Source organism: Macaca thibetana, chromosome 8, assembly GCF_024542745.1.
Source record: "Macaca thibetana thibetana isolate TM-01 chromosome 8, ASM2454274v1, whole genome shotgun sequence".
Lineage (NCBI taxonomy): Eukaryota > Metazoa > Chordata > Mammalia > Primates > Cercopithecidae > Macaca > Macaca thibetana.
Genome location: NC_065585.1, coordinates 6,856,726 through 6,874,698, shown reverse-complemented (window position 1 = coordinate 6,874,698; position 17,973 = coordinate 6,856,726). Strand labels below are relative to the sequence as shown.

Below are 17,973 nucleotides of genomic sequence, written 5' to 3'. Positions count from 1 at the left end.
GAAGAAACAGGAAGTTCAATACAATATAAGCTAGAATTTTTCTCCCTGTATGCACTAGGCCCTATGCTGGGCACTGGCAATGCAAAGTCAAATAAGATCAGATCTTCACTCTGAAGCAGCTCACATCGACAGAGAAGAAGACAAAGCAACACATTACATCTCTAACATTCCCTCTTTGCAGTTTCCTCTTCTGCAGTCTAAAAACTCTCTGGCAGTTGACACTCGCATCCCTACATCTCCAAGTTTAATAAAAAGTATGCTGCAATATATACATTCATAAATCCTTCACCTCCGCCAACTCCCCCACTCTTACTCTTCACTTCAACCATGAGTTGTCGTCTTTGGTCTTTCAGGAGGGCTCGGTGTTCTGATATCACAGGTCCCCTGTCGGGATGACCCACATCGATTCTTAAAGTGACAGCTCTGCTGTTATTTCACTCCGAGACATCTGTTCTGGCTCTGCATAGAGACTGCATTCCTCCTTCTCTGTCTCTTCATAGTATCCCCAGTCTGTCTCAGTGACAAGCATCTACCATGCATATGATGGCCATTTTCTTTGTTTCCTGATTTTAAATTTTAGTTTTCTGCGGGTACATAGTAGGTATAGATATTTATGGGGCACATAAGATGTTTTAATACAGGCATGCAATGCATAATAATCACCTCATGGAGAAGAGAGTATTCATCTCCTCAAGCGTATTTATCCTTTGTGTTATAAACAATCCAATTACCCTCTTTTAGTTATTTTTAAATGTACAATTATTATTGACTATAGTCACCCTGTTGTGCTATCAAATAGTAGGACTTATTCTTTCTAACTTATTTTGTACCCATTAACCATCCCAACTCCCTCTCACCACCCCCCACCCCCATATCACTTTTTTTTTTTTTTAATGAAATACCATTACCCAATTTGGTGATGGTAGGGATCATTCATCTGATCATCTCCTCAAGTAGTATTGTGCATGGACTACGGGTGCACATGTGATAGTCTTCACTGACGGCCATTGGTTGAGTGACCCTTTAATCTATGAGACTTTGGTCTGAATGACTTATAGCTGCTTCCACAACCTCAAGTCATCTTCTAAGATGTGAAGAAGATGTTGCAAGGTGGATAGTGCACGCTGCTTGAAGTCAGACATTCTGACCTTCTTATTTGTCAGCTGTGTGTAGTTGGGCAAAAAACTTAGCTTGGGGCCTTGGTTTCTTCATGCTACAGAAGTTATACAGTCTTGGGGATGTTTTGACGATAAACTGGATAATGTATAAATGGTATGACACATGATAGGATTACTTATTATTGTTATCTAATTGGGATATACATAACCTGTAAAAATAACTTCAAGATTTACTGAAATATTTGAACTGATGGTCATTTTCTATGTATGTGTCAGTCTCTCTCATTAGCTGGTAAACACCTCGATGGCAGGGGCTCTATCACTTCATCTTAGTGTTTCTAGAGCCGAAAACAATAGCATATGCAAACTAGTGTCCTTGGGAATGAGTAGATGACCAAATAAAGCATGTATAGATGTGCCTTAGGAATATGGAAAAGCTAGGGATTCCAAAAATCTTGGCTGAACACAATAACTAAATGTCCATATACAGAGATGGTTTGCAGAGGAGGTTATATTGAGCTGGAACTTGTATAGCATAGAATTTTCAAGAGAGATGCTAGGTGGAACAGGGCCAAGAATTGTCTGATGAGTGAGAGCAAAAAGAAACTGGGAGGGTTTTAAACAGGGAAACAAGGTGGTCACTACAACCTTTTTGGGTAGTAACTCCATTAATAGTGTTAATGACAGGTTAGAGACAAGGCTATACTTGTAGTGGTGACAATTTAGTTGGCATCGGCTAGATACAAAGTACCTTCTCTGCATATATTAATTAATGCCATACACTTTCAGATTCATCCATGAGACAAACTTTGTCACCACCATTTTACAGGCCATAAAATGTTGGGTTGGGGGATGTTTCCAAGTCCTCAGAGCTCATAAATGGCAGAGCATGGCTTCAAATTAAGGTCTGACCCCAAAGCCAGATCCTCAGTACTTCCCTGTCCCTGCCTTTTTGTCAGCATGAGTCTTACTGCTGAATGTGGGGGTGACATCCTGTGATTCTTGATGACTAGTTTGAGGAGAAGTTTTCCCTTTGAGAATTTGTGTCAGTCCATACAGACTTTGGATGAAGGCATGTTGACTCTTTGCTCAAAGCAAACATCATCACAAGGCAGTGTGCATTCTCAGACTGGAACAAACACCCATGAATATAAATGTGCTAGAAGCAAGGAACTCCCTGATCAGGACAAATTATCAGGCAATATTCTTTCTTCTTTATCTTTATGCTTCCAACATAGCATCTTATAAAACCTGGAGAGGAGGTTTCTTTCTGGCCAGACTGTGTAGCAATGAACTGCAACATTTGGATGGAGGTACAAGAGATATTTCTCATCAACTACATAAATGAGGTGGAACTTGGAAGACCACAGTCAGGCTCAGTCTGAAAGGTACTCTCCCTCTCTTGCAATCCCCAGCTCTAATTTTACCATCCCAAAGGCACTGTAGAGCACACATTTAATCACATATCCTTGCACCCCAAAAAGGAACCAGCTTCCCCAAAATCTACATTTCTTCTCTTTACTAACATCAGAAGACCATTTGCTTTTCCTCAGAAACTACCCTGGGGCCCCACCTTGCCCACCAGGCTTGGATTGTAGCCATGTCTTCTCCATGGAGCACTTGCTGGATAAAGTAATTACACTTCATTCTAAGCATAGCTCCTGCGGGATTCAGAGCAGAAAAATACTTAGCACCTGAGCATCAGGGATCATGCCTGTCAGGAACACCCCTGGCAAATGCAGAATCCTGGTTGGCATCACGCCCAGTCTGTCCACAGCTGCCCGAAGGCAGGATTTAGAAGGCTAGTGGTTACCAAGTGCAAGGTTTTGTTGCTGATGAGACCTTAGAGATCCTAGACGTCATTACAAGACAGTATGCATCCACCTGAGAGGTCTAATTCGCTTCATCCAAACCACACCCAGACCTGTCCATAGAAGTAACTGCAATCAAGTGACCCTCAAGCATATGTAGTCATAAGATTATGCCCTCATCCACATCTGAAGTGTGTGCCTAAATACACACCTTCCTTGAAACCATGAAAAGCTAGCCTTAAGAGCTAGAAGCTTATAAGAATATTCCTAATCTTCTGGGCGGGTGGTCTCCAACTATTAGTGATTTGTATGCCTATCTATAAAACCATTCTTGAGTATAAAACCCCAATATATGTATATTTACTTATAAATACTACACATGTACAATTATACTCATATGTAACATGCATTATAAATATAGAAAAAGGTTTTTTAAAGATGAGAGAAGGATATAATAATCCATGTTTTAAAAATAGATATTTTATATATTAATGGATCACATAATATTTTGGGTTTTGTTTTGTTTCTTTTTTTAGATGGAGTCTCACTCTGTCACCCAGGCTAGAGTGCAGTAGCACAATCTCAGCCCACTGCATCCTCCACTTCCTGGTTCAAGCAATTCTCCTGCCTCAGCCTCCCAAGTAGCTGAAATTACACAGGCCCACCACCACTCCCAGGTGATTTTTGTATTTTTGGTAAAGATGGACTTTCACCATTTTGGCCAGGCTGATCTCAAACTCCCAAACTCAAGTGATCCACCTGCCTTGGCCTCCCAAAGTGCTGGGATTACAGGCATGAACCACCACACCTGGCTGATCACATAATATTTTTTTTCTCCCAAAAAACATTACAGTGATTCCAAGTTCTGGTTTTAGTTTAGCCTAATTCAATATTAGACTTCAGTGGTGAGCATGGATAAATGAGATGCTTCCCAAAAACATACAGATCTAGAAAAAAAGGGTATCGTAGGCTTGCTGAATAGGTGATTATTTTTATCCTCATTTTTCAAGCTTTTTTACAACTCAATAGGGGTCTATTCCTGTTTTGGATGTGTTATTTTGAAATATTTTGTTAATGGTGATTATTTTGTGTAAGACCCAATATCCATTTAGAATAAGGTGTGTTTTAAGTATTTATGCTTACAAGTCTATATATCAAATCGTTTTTAAAATATAACTAAATCACTATCTACTTATTGTTAGATAGATTAGCTTATCATCTTTAATTCTTACTGTGTGTATCAATAGGTTTTTGTAGGAAGTAGGATAAATGTGGTTGGTTCTGGCATTTCCTGGTATTTAGTATGCTTCCATTATTAATATTATCTTCAATTCATGATTCATCATCGTATTGGACATTTTTCTATTTGTCTTTTCCTAACTCTTCATAACCAACAATATGAGGGTTAGTGAAGTTAAAACTAGAGATCAATTTAGAGCTGTATGTAACTGACCAGTTGCACACTGCAATATTTTGCAATGTCAGTCTGTGCTACAGACTTCCCTCTTTGCTCTTGAGACCTAAGTTACTGAATGGGATTCTGCCATACAGAAACAGCAAGGTCGTCCACATCAATCTGGATTCTAATTATTAGTGAAGCTTGATTTCAATTTTTTTTCTTTTTCACCAAAGCAATTGTAAATAGACGTTCTAATACTGTCTTTCCACATCCTGATGGCTGTCTTGTGCACCCTGGGGAGAATGAAGCCCACTTTGCACCTTAAGTAATAATATAAAATAATACATGATTTTGAATGAGAGAAGCTTAGCCTCAGCTCCTCACTCTGCTATATTACAGCTATGTACTGTTCTACTTCCCTAATCCCAAGTTATCTATCTGGTACATGAAGATACTGCTCAGTTCTATGGTTTGTTATGAAGAGTCAGGAAAAGACAAATAAGAAAAATGTCTAATACCATGATGGAAACCTGACATTATCAAAATCGCTTGCTTTTCTTGTAAATGTGAACCTGAAAATCAGAGTAGAGTGCTGCCAAAGTAGCAAACAGAAGCAGTAGCACAGCCTGGACTCAGGAGTACTGGCCCCAAGCCCAGGGCTCCTATCAATATACAATGTGACTTCTGATCAAATGAGATGTGGACCAATGGCAACAGGACTTCGAGAAGGATGCACAGATCTTTGCCTCATTAAAGCTCAGCCTCTGTGAATGCTGCCCAGAACCCCTCCTCATATGCCTCCTTCTCTGGAACAGAAAGCTGGTCTCAGAAACATTTCCCATTCTTCTCACTGCCTGGGGTTCAGGACACCCACCAAAACCACTCAACCTCACTGAATTCCATCCTTAAGTAAGTAGGGGCTATAGTACACAAGAGGCACTTGAAGCATTAAACTCAGGGTTATCTTCTCACAACTGGAGTCTAATCTTGGAGGTAGATTATTTAAATGTACATGGATTCTTAGTCTTCTATCTAGAGATGGTATCTATTTCTTCATTTTGAAGCTGGACTGGCCTTGTGACTTGCTTTGGTTGGTGGAATGTATTAGGAAAACAACTTTATGCATTCCAAGACTGAACAACAGGAGATTTTGTGTGTTTCCCCTCTTGATAGCCCAGGAACCTAGCCTGCTGGAGGATGAGAGGCCACAAGGAGAAGCACAACAGCCCAGCTGGGAGCCCCAGACCTGTGAGTGAGCCCAGTGAGATCATCCAAGTCACATCTAACTCAGTAGAACCGCCCAACTGAGCCCAGTCCAAACTACTTACTCACGAGCTAAACTAAGTTGTTGTTTTTAGGCCATTAAGTTTTAGAAGAGTCTGTTATGCAACAAAAGCAAAAGGATAGATATCCCTTGCTTTTTATACTAATTTGCTCTGTTAATTGGACACATAAAAAAACTCAATTTCTATTAACTTTGTTTTTTGTGTGTCAGTAACATGTCAAAAGTAGTAGCAACCATCAGGAGGACATGTAGTTCATGTCTGTGTTTGGTTTCTTATATAACTATTTCACATCTTGATTATTTACAATGAGCCTTGGAGGTAAGTCTATCATGAGGATTTATTAATATCACCAGCACGTGAAATGCCAAATTTAGACTGTATCCTCAAAAAGATAAAAGCAACTATATTTCAATTATATAAATTGATGTTTGGAAATACCAACATTATCAGTTTTTTAAAGATCTAGGCACAAGTGTTACAATACGTGGTTTTGAAGTAACGGTCTGCATCAGTATTGAACATACTGACTCCTTTTTACCACAGCTACACAGGCAACCTTCATTTTCCATCAATTCACTTCCCTTTAAAACTGACATATTTAATAGAAAGAGCCACTGAGAAGAGAGTAGGCAGAACGGAGTGCAGGAGGGAGGCGATGAATTAGCACTTTCTAGTCTCTGTCAATATGTGGTTTATTTTCAGATGCAATAAAGGTTTGGATTTTTGACTTGGCAGGAAAACACAATGAAAATCTTTTCCTCATTAGTACCAAATTTCCTACAATCTGACTTCCCCACCTCCACTTTCTTCCATGGAAAGAAACACACACACACACACACACACACACACACACACACAAATACAAATTGTAAAGCATACTTACCCTCTCTGAAAGAGATCCACATTATAAAATTTATGTAGCTCTACAGAAAACTCAACCGTTCCTTGTATTTCAGACATGATCTTTTTGGCTCATTACCTGAAAAACAAGAGAGAAATTAACAGCTTGAGATCACATCAACCACTCAGAGAGAATCTGGCTTTTACAACAGGAAATCAGTCTGACCAACAGGACCAACAGGAGTAGCCTGTGTCCACTGAACGTCACCACTCAGGGTTCCTTTTATGGAAGAAGACACGGAGAGACAAAATGACTTGCCTACTGTCACAGCTTCTACCTGGAAGGGCCAGGAGGCAGACCCAGGTCTCCTAACTCCAAAGCCGAGCTGGTCCCCTGCCCTTTCCTATCTGTCAGTACCGTGGAGACAACAACATCCTGGCCAAGAGCACATCCTTCATGGCCAAAGGCACAAGAATCCCTGCTCTACCGCTTTTCAGCTGTGTGACCTTGAGCAAGTCACTGAACATCCCTCATCTTCAGTGTTCTCATCTGTAACGTGAGGACTGGTAATAGCACATAACTTTGATAGATGGTGGGAAGAGAAAATAAATATGCCACATTGAGCACTTTGCACGGTCATTTGTATAGTAAATACTCAATAAGTTGTAGCTACCACTGATAATAATAATTTAAAATGATTTTATAATTCATATTATAAATGCAGTCTTTAAAGACTAAAGGTGGCTGGAGCAATATCAAGCATGGCACATAGAGCATGTGGGTGCTGCTGCCAGGTAGATGTTTAACCCAACTTGACAGGTTGCTAATTTTCCAATTAGTTGTTACTGGGGGTCAGTAACAAGAGGGTTGAAAGGAAAAGATGGGAGGAAAAAAAAACATTAAAACAGTCCAAGTCTGGGATGAGAAATAAGCCAAGAGGTACATTGAAAAGCAGGCTGGGTTTTCTGAGAATATCAAAGCATCTAGATACCAGGAATGTGATGAAAGGGAAAGAAGTTTACTTGTACTGAGCACCTACTATATTCTTGGTGTTGCATAAAGTATTTCATGTAAGTTGCCTGATTTTTTCCAACAAGAATTTTGTATTATTCTTGCCGCATTTTGCATGCAAGAAAAAAGGACCAGAGAAGCTCTGACCTGGAGCCACTTTCTAACTCTGTAATATGCTGGTGGTGTGGCCTTTGGTAAGACCCTTGCATTCTCCAAGCCTGCTTACTACCATGCCTAAAAGGGATAATGCAAGCTACTGAGTAGACTCCTGATAGAATAAGAGGTAACGACTTGCAATATACCTGGCACTTAGCAGGATCTCAAGACCTGGTATGACCTCTGGGAAGGGAGAGAAGGAGGAGAGGGGAAAGGAAGGGAACACGTGGATCTGTCACCTGGCAACTTGTGATTCAACTTGGATCTCCTTCCAAAGCCCCTCTTTCTGCCCCCAGATGCCTCAGGGACCAGACCATTCTTGTGGTTCAGAGCACAACTTCACTGCAGTTAACAGGGTCAGGCTAGGCCAGATCCCACAGATAAGACCAGGAGGGATTAACTGGGCCTTAACTGCATCTCAGCTCAGGCAAATGTTTCACCCAGGCAACATTTCTAGGGATTCATAAGGCTGCATACCAAATTAAAATCCTTAGAACCAACCTCTATAAATTCTGCAAGACAGAATTTCAATCTGGCAAACATGGAAAGGCCTGGCTCACAAACTGTGCCAAAAACCCATTTCCCTAATGAAGAGCCACGGAGGTGCACCCTGACCCTGCCCAACACACCGGAGCCAGCCAAGGTCAGAAGCCGAGGTTCAATTTTAATCCCAAGTCATTTCCAGTCAAAGTCAGACGGAGGGGCAAGCAAATGGAAGCCACTCTGTGCTTCCCTTCATAATCACATTAAATGTCAACAGCTGCATTGTCCTCATTTTCTCATCACCCCACTCAGCCTGAATCCTCCAAAAACTCAGAGCTGGTAAAATCACCTGACTCCTTTCTTGGAGTTGTCAGTTTTCTATTATTCCCGGTCCCTCTCCTGATCTCTGATCCTGGGGAGGAGAATATATAGAAAGAGAGACAAAGGCAGAGCAGGAACAATGAACCCCAATAGTGCCAGCCTACCATATACTACACACTGATGGGGGTTCCATGCATGACTTCACACAATCCTCAAAAGCCCTCTGTATGGGTGGCATTGACCCTGAGCCACACAGACACTGGTGCTGTGCAGGCAGAGTGCCTACCCAGGAGCCTGAGTTTTCCAGCTCCAGCACTTACTGGCAGAATGGCTGGGACCATGTTTTGGGATAGAGCTAATATTTAGAAGAAAATATTTAATGCATGGAGAATACCACACGGAACATTCTTTTCTCCTTGAAAGATGCACCATACCATGCTCTTGTTCAGGACAAATGGGATAGGGTTCTGGAACTTGTAAACACAGACACAGTTTCTCGGTGGGAAGCTGCCTTTTCCTTTAAAATAGCATGTTAGGCATTATAACCAAACACTCATAATGCAGTGAGGAAGATGAGTTCCATGTAAAATAGTTTTGGTTTTTTTTTGTTTGTTTTGTTTTGTTTTTGTTTTTGTGTTTTGAGATGGAGTCTCGCACTGTCACCCAGGCTGGAATGCAGTGGCTCGATCTTGGCTCACTGCAAGCTCCTTCTCCCAGGTTAACTCCATTCTGCCTCAGCCTCCCAGGTAACTAGGACTACAGGTGCCTGCCACCACACCTGGCTAATTCTTTGTATTTTTAGTAGAGACGGGGTTTCACTGTATTAGCCAGGATGATCTCGATCTCCTGATCTCGTGATCCGCCCGCCTCGGCCTCCCAAAGTACTGGGATTACAGGTGTGAGCCACCGTGCCCCACCCCATGTAAAATACTTTTAAAACTCTGTGTTGATTTTGCTGATAACATCCTTGGTCCACTTTGTGGTCAGTAATCTAGAGCCATTTGCCTTTGTCCCAACCTTCTCCCCTTCTCTTTCCATCTGAGGATTAATGGGAAGGTATCAGAGCAGTGGTTTTCAGGTGTGGTCCTCAGACCAGTGACATCAGCAACATTTTGTTGTGAAAACCAAGTATTGAGTCCCATGCCAGACTTGCTCAGTCAGAAACTCCAGGTTCAGGCATCTGTGTTTTCACAAGTTCTCCAGGGAATTTAGGTGCAAACACTAATTTGAGAACCACTGGCCTAAAGACAAGGGTTTTAGCATTAACTAGACCTGAGTTAACTTGCTTTCTTGTGAGCTGCATGACCTTGGGCCCATTCGTTAACTTCTCTGTCCCTCATTGCTGAGAGGTGAAGAGTAAGAGTACCTAACCTATAAAAATGTCTTCGTGATCAGTAGGGAGACAGCATTCGAAATGTTTAATATACTGTTTGGCATATTGTTGGAACATACTTATGACATATGCACACAATAGACACATGACACATACCCAACACACACATCACAGTCATACACACAAACACACAGATACATACAATATGCATTGATACAACACACACACACAAATCTTCATCACACACACAAGATGCCCATGACACATACCCAGCACACACTGGGTGCTGAAAAGACTGTCCAGGAAAGCCCGTTCTCTGCGTCTGTAGGACTGAGCTCAGGGGCAAGGTTCTGAGAATGCATCGTGATGAGTGCAGTGAGAAGTGTCAGCATACGTCATGCTCATGAGGAGGACAGGACATGATTTAGATCTCCGTCCCCAGCACATCAGCAACCACACCTCGGGTAGACCAGTTTTCCTCAATATTTGTTCCAAGAACCTCCCATGAAACATCAGAAAACCCAGCACTCACCCCCAACATGAACATGTACCATACACACAACAACATACCCAACCCAAAACACACAGGCACCATCTGCACACACACCACAGACATCTTTTCTACACTAACTTCCTACTACAACCAGCACCACCCACCACTCTAGTGAACTCAGTCATTCTGCTGCATTTGGTGTGACTCTGAAAAGCTCACCTTCAAACCTGCACTTCCTGAAAGCTGTGTGTACAGGCACTGTGGCACTCTAAAGCATACGGAGCTTACCAGCAGACCTTGCCCTCATGATGCTCAGGGACTGGGAAAGAGTGATTCAGTGACAATCACAATGCCAGTGATGACAGCTTAGGAAGAAGGAGGACCTGGGTCTTTGGCACTCAGGTACGGCCTCCCTGGGAAGGCTGGCTTCTGAAAGAGGAGGCCTTTGCCATGCCTCAGTCCAGTGCCATCAGTGCATATCTCTTCTGTTCAGAAAGTGAAGAGAGTAACCTCAGCAGGTCATCTCAACCTCAGCTCACCTGAAGTCGACACACCTGCCCTTGGTACTGCCCTTCATTGTGTAATCTCCCTGGGCCCCTGGTTACTGCCTGGTCCTCACTCAGGCAGCAGCACCCACAGCTTACACCTATGTGCAGACAGCTTGCCCCTGGTACACCACATTTAGGCAAACATGCCTAGAGAAGAGGATGGAGAGAGGGGCAGGATGGGAAGGCCCTTGAAGCCTATGTCTAGAAATTAACACAGGCATCATCAGATTAACCTTCCTTGTGGACAGCGGAGAGAACAGTCTGTCTCTAAAACAATATACATACAGGCTCCAGAACAAGACTCCTGGGTCTCAATGGCCCTGGGTGACCTTGGAGTCATTATTATCTTCCTGGGCCTCTTTTTCCTTGTGTGTTAAGTGAGGACAATAATAATACCTACTTCCTGGAGTATTGCAATAATTAAAACTATTAACATACATAAGGCACTCAAAATAGAGACTGGCATGTGATAAACTTTCAATACACGCATGCTATGTTTAGCTTTGTTACAGAAGACAGAACTAGGAGACAGAGTAAAAGAAAATGCAGTGAAATTACAGCTTTGTTTGGTTTTCATTCACTAAAAAATAATCTTGATCAAGTGCCCCTTACTGACCTGCCCTGTTCTGGGAGCTTTCTTTTTTTTTTTTTTTTTTTTTTAATTTATTTATTATTATTATACTTTAAGTTCTAGGGTACATGTGCATAATGTGCAAGTTTGTTACATATGTATACTTGTGCCATGTTGCTGTGCTGCACCCATCAACTCGTCAGCACCCATCAACTCGTCATTTACATCAGGTATAACTCCCAGTGCAATCCCTCCCCCCTCCCCCCTCCCCATGATAGGCCCCAGTGTGTGATGTTCCCCTACCCGAGTCCAAGTGATCTCATTGTTCAGTTCCCACCTATGAGTAAGAACATGTGGTGTGGTTTTCTGTTCTTGTGATAGTTTGCTAAGAATGATGGTTTCCAGCTGCATCCATGTCCCTACAAAGGACACAAACTCATCCTTTTTTATGGCTGCATAGTATTCCATGGTTTATATGTGCCACATTTTCTTAATCCAATCTGTCACTGATGGACATTTGGGTTGATTCCAAGTCTTTGCTATTGTGAATAGTGCTGCAATAAACATACGTGTGCATGTGTCTTTATAGCAGCATGATTTATAATCCTTTGGGTATATACCCAGTAATGGGATGGCTGGGTCATATGGTACATCTAGTTCTAGATCCTTGAGGAATCACCATACTGTTTTCCGTAATGGTTGAACTAGTTTACAATCCCACCAACAGTGTAAAAGTGTTCCTATTTCTCCACGTCCTCTCCAGCACCTGTTGTTTCCTGACTTTTTAATGATCGTCATTCTAACTGGTGTGAGATGGTATCTCATTGTGGTTTTGATTTGCATTTCTCTGATGGCCAGTGATGATGAGCATTTTTTCATGTGTCTGTTGGCTGTATGCATGTCTTCTTTTGAGAAATGTCTGTTCATATCCTTTGCCCACTTTTTGATGGGGTTGTTTGTTTGTTTCTTGTAAATTTGTTTGAGTTCTTTGTAGGTTCTGGATATTAGCCCTTTGTCAGATGAGTAGATTGCAAAAATTTTCTCCCATTCTGTAGGTTGCCTGTTCACTCTGATGGTAGTTTCTTTTGCTGTGCAGAAGCTCTTTAGTTTAATGAGATCCCATTTGTCAATTTTGGCTTTTGCTGCCGTTGCTTTTGGTGTTTTAGACATGAAGTCTTTGCCCATGCCTATGTCCTGAATGGTACTACCTAGGTTTTCCTCTAGGATTTTTATGGTATTAGGTCTAACATTTAAGTCTCTAATCCATCTTGAATTAATTTTCGTATAAGGAGTAAGGAAAGGATCCAGTTTCAGCTTTCTACTTACGGCTAGCCAATTTTCCCAGCACCATTTATTAAATAGGGAATCCTTTCCCCATTTCTTGTTTCTCTCAGGTTTGTCAAAGATCAGATGGCTGTAGATGTGTGGTATTATTTCTGAGGACTCTGTTCTGTTCCATTGGTCTATATCTCTGTTTTGGTACCAATACCATGCTGTTTTGGTTACTGTAGCCTTGTAGTATAGTTTGAAGTCAGGTAGCGTGATGCCTCCAGCTTTGTTCTTTTGACTTAGGATTGTCTTGGAGATGCGGGCTCTTTTTTGGTTCCATATGAACTTTAAAGCAGTTTTTCCCAATTCTGTGAAGAAACTCATTGGCAGCATTCTGGGAGCTTTCTAGCCATCCCAGCTGCCCAACAATGGACCAGTCTACTTTATGAAGCAATGAATTCCCTCATCACTGGGAGTGTGCAGACAAACGATGAGGTCCCACTTTTCTGGGAAAGCCCCTGCCTTGAGTTTAAACAACAATTAAATTCCCCTTTGTCCACAAGATTCTAACATCTCATTACCCTAAGCAGGCCATGTTTGTATTTGATTGATGAGGAACAAAAGAGGCAGAGGGTAGACCAGAGAACCAGAAGGTGATGTCACAGAACCTCAGTTCAGATTAGATTTCTGCCACTTAATAGGTTGACGAGGACATCACTTCATCTCTTTGAGTCCAGGCTTCTGCCTCTGTACCTGGAGGGAAACACCTACCTCAGAGGATGATACAGAATGGTAACTAATTAAACCAACTTTTGTAAAGTATTAAAAATGTTCTCATGGTCAATAGGATATTGTTAGAGTACAGAAAAATATTTTAGAAACATAGCATGTTACTTTTCTTCCTTAAGAAGGAGATGACTGGGCTATAAGTCCCTAAAAAGGAGTCATTGTCTGTTTATGAATTTCTGAGCACTCCATGCCCAACCTGGCATCTGGTAAACAGCAGAGGTTCACAAATACTATGGAATTAACGAATAAAATGGTAACATCAGACAACAGACTCTGGGCCAGAATGTGAGTATGAAAGAGGAACAGAATTCAGCAAGGAAAACAAAGCAACAGAAAATAAGACCAAAAGCATTTAAGAGTTGAAACAGTGATGTTGGTTATGGCAGATAAAGCAAGTTCTTTGTCATTAGAGGTATCCAAAAAGGGGCTGTCCAAGAAAGCCCTCTCTCCACCTCTGTCAGACTGAGTTCGACTGAGGATACACAGTGATGAGTGCACTGAGAGGTGCCAACATGCATCATGCTTAGGAGGAGGGCAGGACACGATTCAGATCTCCATCCACAGCATATCAGCAACCACACTCTGGGTAAACCAGCTCTCCCCAATATTCATTCCAAAAACCTCCCACAAAAGAACAACCTGGGAAAATTAACAACAACAACAACAACCCAGATTATTGAGTCCTACACTCAGATCTCCTCATCAGACTCCAAGACAGGATCTAGGAACACAAAGGCTAACGTCTGATCCCACTGCTGCATCTGCCTCTAATGCCAGCTCTGGCAGAAAACCTGTGCTTGTAAATCATAGCTGAGCAGAATGCATCTATGTCCCATTTGTGTGGCTGAATGCGGACAAGAAATCACCTCTGAGAAGAAATATGAGCTGATTATTTTGTCAAAAATCAAATTCTTTTTCTTTTAGAGCTACAAAAATTGTCTAGATTTATAAACTACTATGTAAAATGCAGAGTCTACATGGCATTGGAGCCTCCATAGTGTGCCCGTCTGTCTCTCTCTCTCTGTGTGTGTGTGTGTGTGTGTGTGTGTGTATGTGTGTATGTAGGTCGGGTTTTGGGATAGACCAGCCAGGATCCAGATAGCAACGTTACAATCTACCTAAAGTTAAAAAACTCCATAAACCTCAGTCTCCTCCTCTGTAAAACAACAAATAGATCTTTATCCCCAACACGTAACACAGAAGGTTGACAACAGATGTCAGACCTAGCCCTTCCATAACACATAAAGTTGAAGCCACCAAGAATAAATGTGAATACATCTAGTTAATAGTATGAGTGTTTCATTTTGAATTTTCTTTTTACTGTCATCATCATATTTCACTGAGCCTTTTCTTTCTGCATGTGTGTTGGTTTCCCTCCAGTTTTTCATCATTATTATCCAGAATGGTGTGTTCAAAGACATTCAAAACTAAGCAACATGGTGGGGATGGGGGAAAGTCTGTCTTCTCTGTTCCAAAATTGTGACCTGCAGGTCTTTCTCCCAGCAACAGGACATGGAGATGGCATTCCCTCTTGCATTCAAGGAATCTGGAGAGACCTCAAAATTGTGGCAGACTGTTGTCACTTACCCGGTTGTCTGGGCATCAACTGGGTTCAGCCTTCAGTCCTTCTTTTTTTGTTTGTTTGTTTTATTTTGTTTTGAAATGGAGACTCACTCTGTTGCCCAAGCTGGAGTGAGGTGGCACGATCTCAGCTCACTGCAACTTCCGCCTCCTGGGTTCAAGCGATTTCTGGCTAATTTTTGTATTTTTAGTAGAGACAGGGTTTCACTGTGTTGGCCAGGCTGGTCTTGAACTGCTGACCCCACGTGATCTGCCCACCTCAGCCTCCCAAAGTGCTAGGACTACAGGCATGAACCATTGCACCTGGCCCAGGGCCCAGTCCTTCTTCTCCCTTCCTCACAAAGACAATTAGTTGTCAGTTCTCACTATCATTATCTCCATCTCCAAAGCCACCAGGAATGCTGATCACTATTCTCTTTCCTGATTATTCCCACCTCTTCCATGCGCCTCTCTCTGCTCCAGCTTCATCACCTTCTGTGCATTCTCCACCTCTCACTGCAGTGGCCTATCTTGAGCACCAAGAAGCTCATGTTCTGCATATCTCAAAAGCTTTCAGTGGTTTCTCTGGCCCTTGGCAAGATTCAAGAGGCATTGTACACTCCATCAACTTCTTACTTCTCCGGACACAATGCTTTATCCTCTCTCCCATGCCAAAACTGAGCTTTAATCTATTTCCTTTAGTTCTACAACATGTGATCTTTCAAAGATTCCATCTCTGTATAAGTACCAGAGAGAACATCAATGCATTAGGGTGGCACTGAGGATTAAAGATAATCACATACATAAAGAACTTCAGTCATTGCCTACAAAACTGTCAATCACTCACCATCACTAGCAATCACTATTTTTATTTCCACCTTCAACATAGTTGGCAGAAATTCAAAAGGTCCCTCATATCCAGACCTAAAGAACTAGGCCCCTGTCTTAACTTTAGAGGTTCTGGCATTTGTAGAGGCCCGAGTAAATGTTTGCACTTTTCATCACAATATATCAAAATGTTTAATTAGTTATTTACATTTTTTTAATGTACTAGAGCAGTCTCAGTTGCCTCTGAGAATGTTGGATAAAATATTAAAACTGTTTTGAAGAAATATCATAACTCCAATACCTCATGAGATTTTGTTTGGGAATAAATTATTTTACAAACATGTTTTCCTTTCAATGCAATTTTTCTTTAAAACTTCAATCTTCAGAGTATATGGTCTTTGAAAGATTAAATGAAAATAATAATTCAATCTTAATATACATCAGCATTTACTTTATGAAAAGGGAAAACAACATTAATGTTCTCAAAGGACTGTGTATCACAGAATTACAATATAGATGGGAAAGGCTCGGGAAGAGATCTCTCATGTACAGAGGAATATTATGAGGATAGAGAAGGATGTATCTTAGTCTGTTTTCTGCTGCTATAACAGAATACCACAGATTGAATAATTTATTAAGAACAGAAAGTTATTTGGCTCATGGTTCTGGAGGTTGGGAAGTCCAAGAGCACAGCATCTGGTATTCCCCTGTCCACAGTAGAAGGACTGAAGGCACAAGAGAACACTCAAGACAGAGAGAGGAAACTGGACTAAACTCCCTTTCATAACAAACCCAGTCTGGAGATAACTAACCCACTCCCTCTATAACACCATTAATCTATTTATCTCTTAAAGGCTCCACATTTCAACACTGCTAATAACAATGAAATCTCAATATGAGTTTTGGCAGAAATCATAGCAGGATACCAGAGCACACATGACCTAGCAAGTTCTTGGGATAGCCACACTCAAACCCAGATTACCCTGTCAGAATGTGCTGCTTTCTCTGTAGGGTCCAAGAGAAGCAGCAGAAATTACTCTCCAAAGCATGTATCTGCATTCAGTGATGTCCTTCTCCCCAGGGGATTTACTCCACGCAGCCATTCTAACAAGGTAATAACTTCAGTTTGTTGCCTGGCTTGATCACTGCAGGGAAAATCTGCTCAGTGTTCCAGGCAAATAATCTTACTAGAGATGGAAAACTGGTGCTTCTTCATTAAGAAGGGAGGATCCCCTAAGCACTCTTTCTTGCTGTGAGAGGATCTCATCAACATTTGACTCCCAATCTTGGGTCTCACCTCTGTGTGGAAACTTGGACAAGTCACACAACATCTCTAAGCCTCACCGTTCACATGCAGAATAGGGGCCAACTTCTCACAGCACCAGGGACACGGGAAATCTGAGCCATCGACCTGGGCCATTGGAAGACACAGATAGGACCTGAGCAAAGGAAGTCAAGCCACAACTGTGGTCCACAAGGATAAATACCTTGAAATAAAGATGCACAAAGAAGGCAGGCGCACCTACTGGTGGTGGCTGAGACCCACCGGGTCAGCCTTCTGGGACCTGGCCAGTCCAAGCAATACAGAGGCCAATCTCTCAGCAGCTGTGCAATCTTGGAGCAAGAACTTAATCGCTCTGTGCCTCAGTTTCCCCAAATGCAAGTTGTTTTGGAGTCTGGCATATGATAAATGCTTAATAAGTATAAGCTAGTATGATAAAGAAGCAAACCTAAAAATAGTTCTGTGGCAATGGCAGGAGAGGAATGATAATCCCCTTCCACCATGAGTTACCTACACCCTCGCCAACTTTGAGGTTCTTCAGGGCTCCCCTGTTGATTAGGAGCAGAGGGGAGGCCAGAAATCACATCTCTGACCCTCACCCACCATAGAAAATGCAGCCCCAGGCATTCACCCCCTGAATGTTTAAAAGTATTTTCTTTCCTTCAATATAGAAATCAAAACTGGCTGTGTATGTTTGCTTATTTTTTTTTCACATCTAAAGACAGTGCAAATAGAAGCAACCCACACAATGCCAAGTTCCTGTTTTCTTTGGGATTCTATGTCCCCCTTATCTTAGGCAGCATTTTAAAATTAAGGCAAGCAGGCACATAAGATTTCGCAATCTCATAAAAAGATAACTGACTCATAAACTCAG

General features: G+C 41.8%; 1 protein-coding gene across 7 annotated transcripts in view; it reads right to left on the bottom strand.

Annotated features, from left to right (window-relative positions):
• Positions 1-17,973, bottom strand: part of FAM135B (family with sequence similarity 135 member B) — a 360,700-nt gene that overhangs the window by 231,249 nt on the left and 111,478 nt on the right. For all 7 annotated transcript variants that reach the window (XM_050802604.1, XM_050802605.1, XM_050802603.1 and 4 more), the window contains one exon: positions 6,498-6,593. In XM_050802604.1, the coding sequence (XP_050658561.1) occupies positions 6,498-6,574 (77 nt within the window). In that variant the 5' untranslated portion in view covers positions 6,575-6,593. The remainder of the gene's footprint in view (positions 1-6,497; positions 6,594-17,973) is intronic.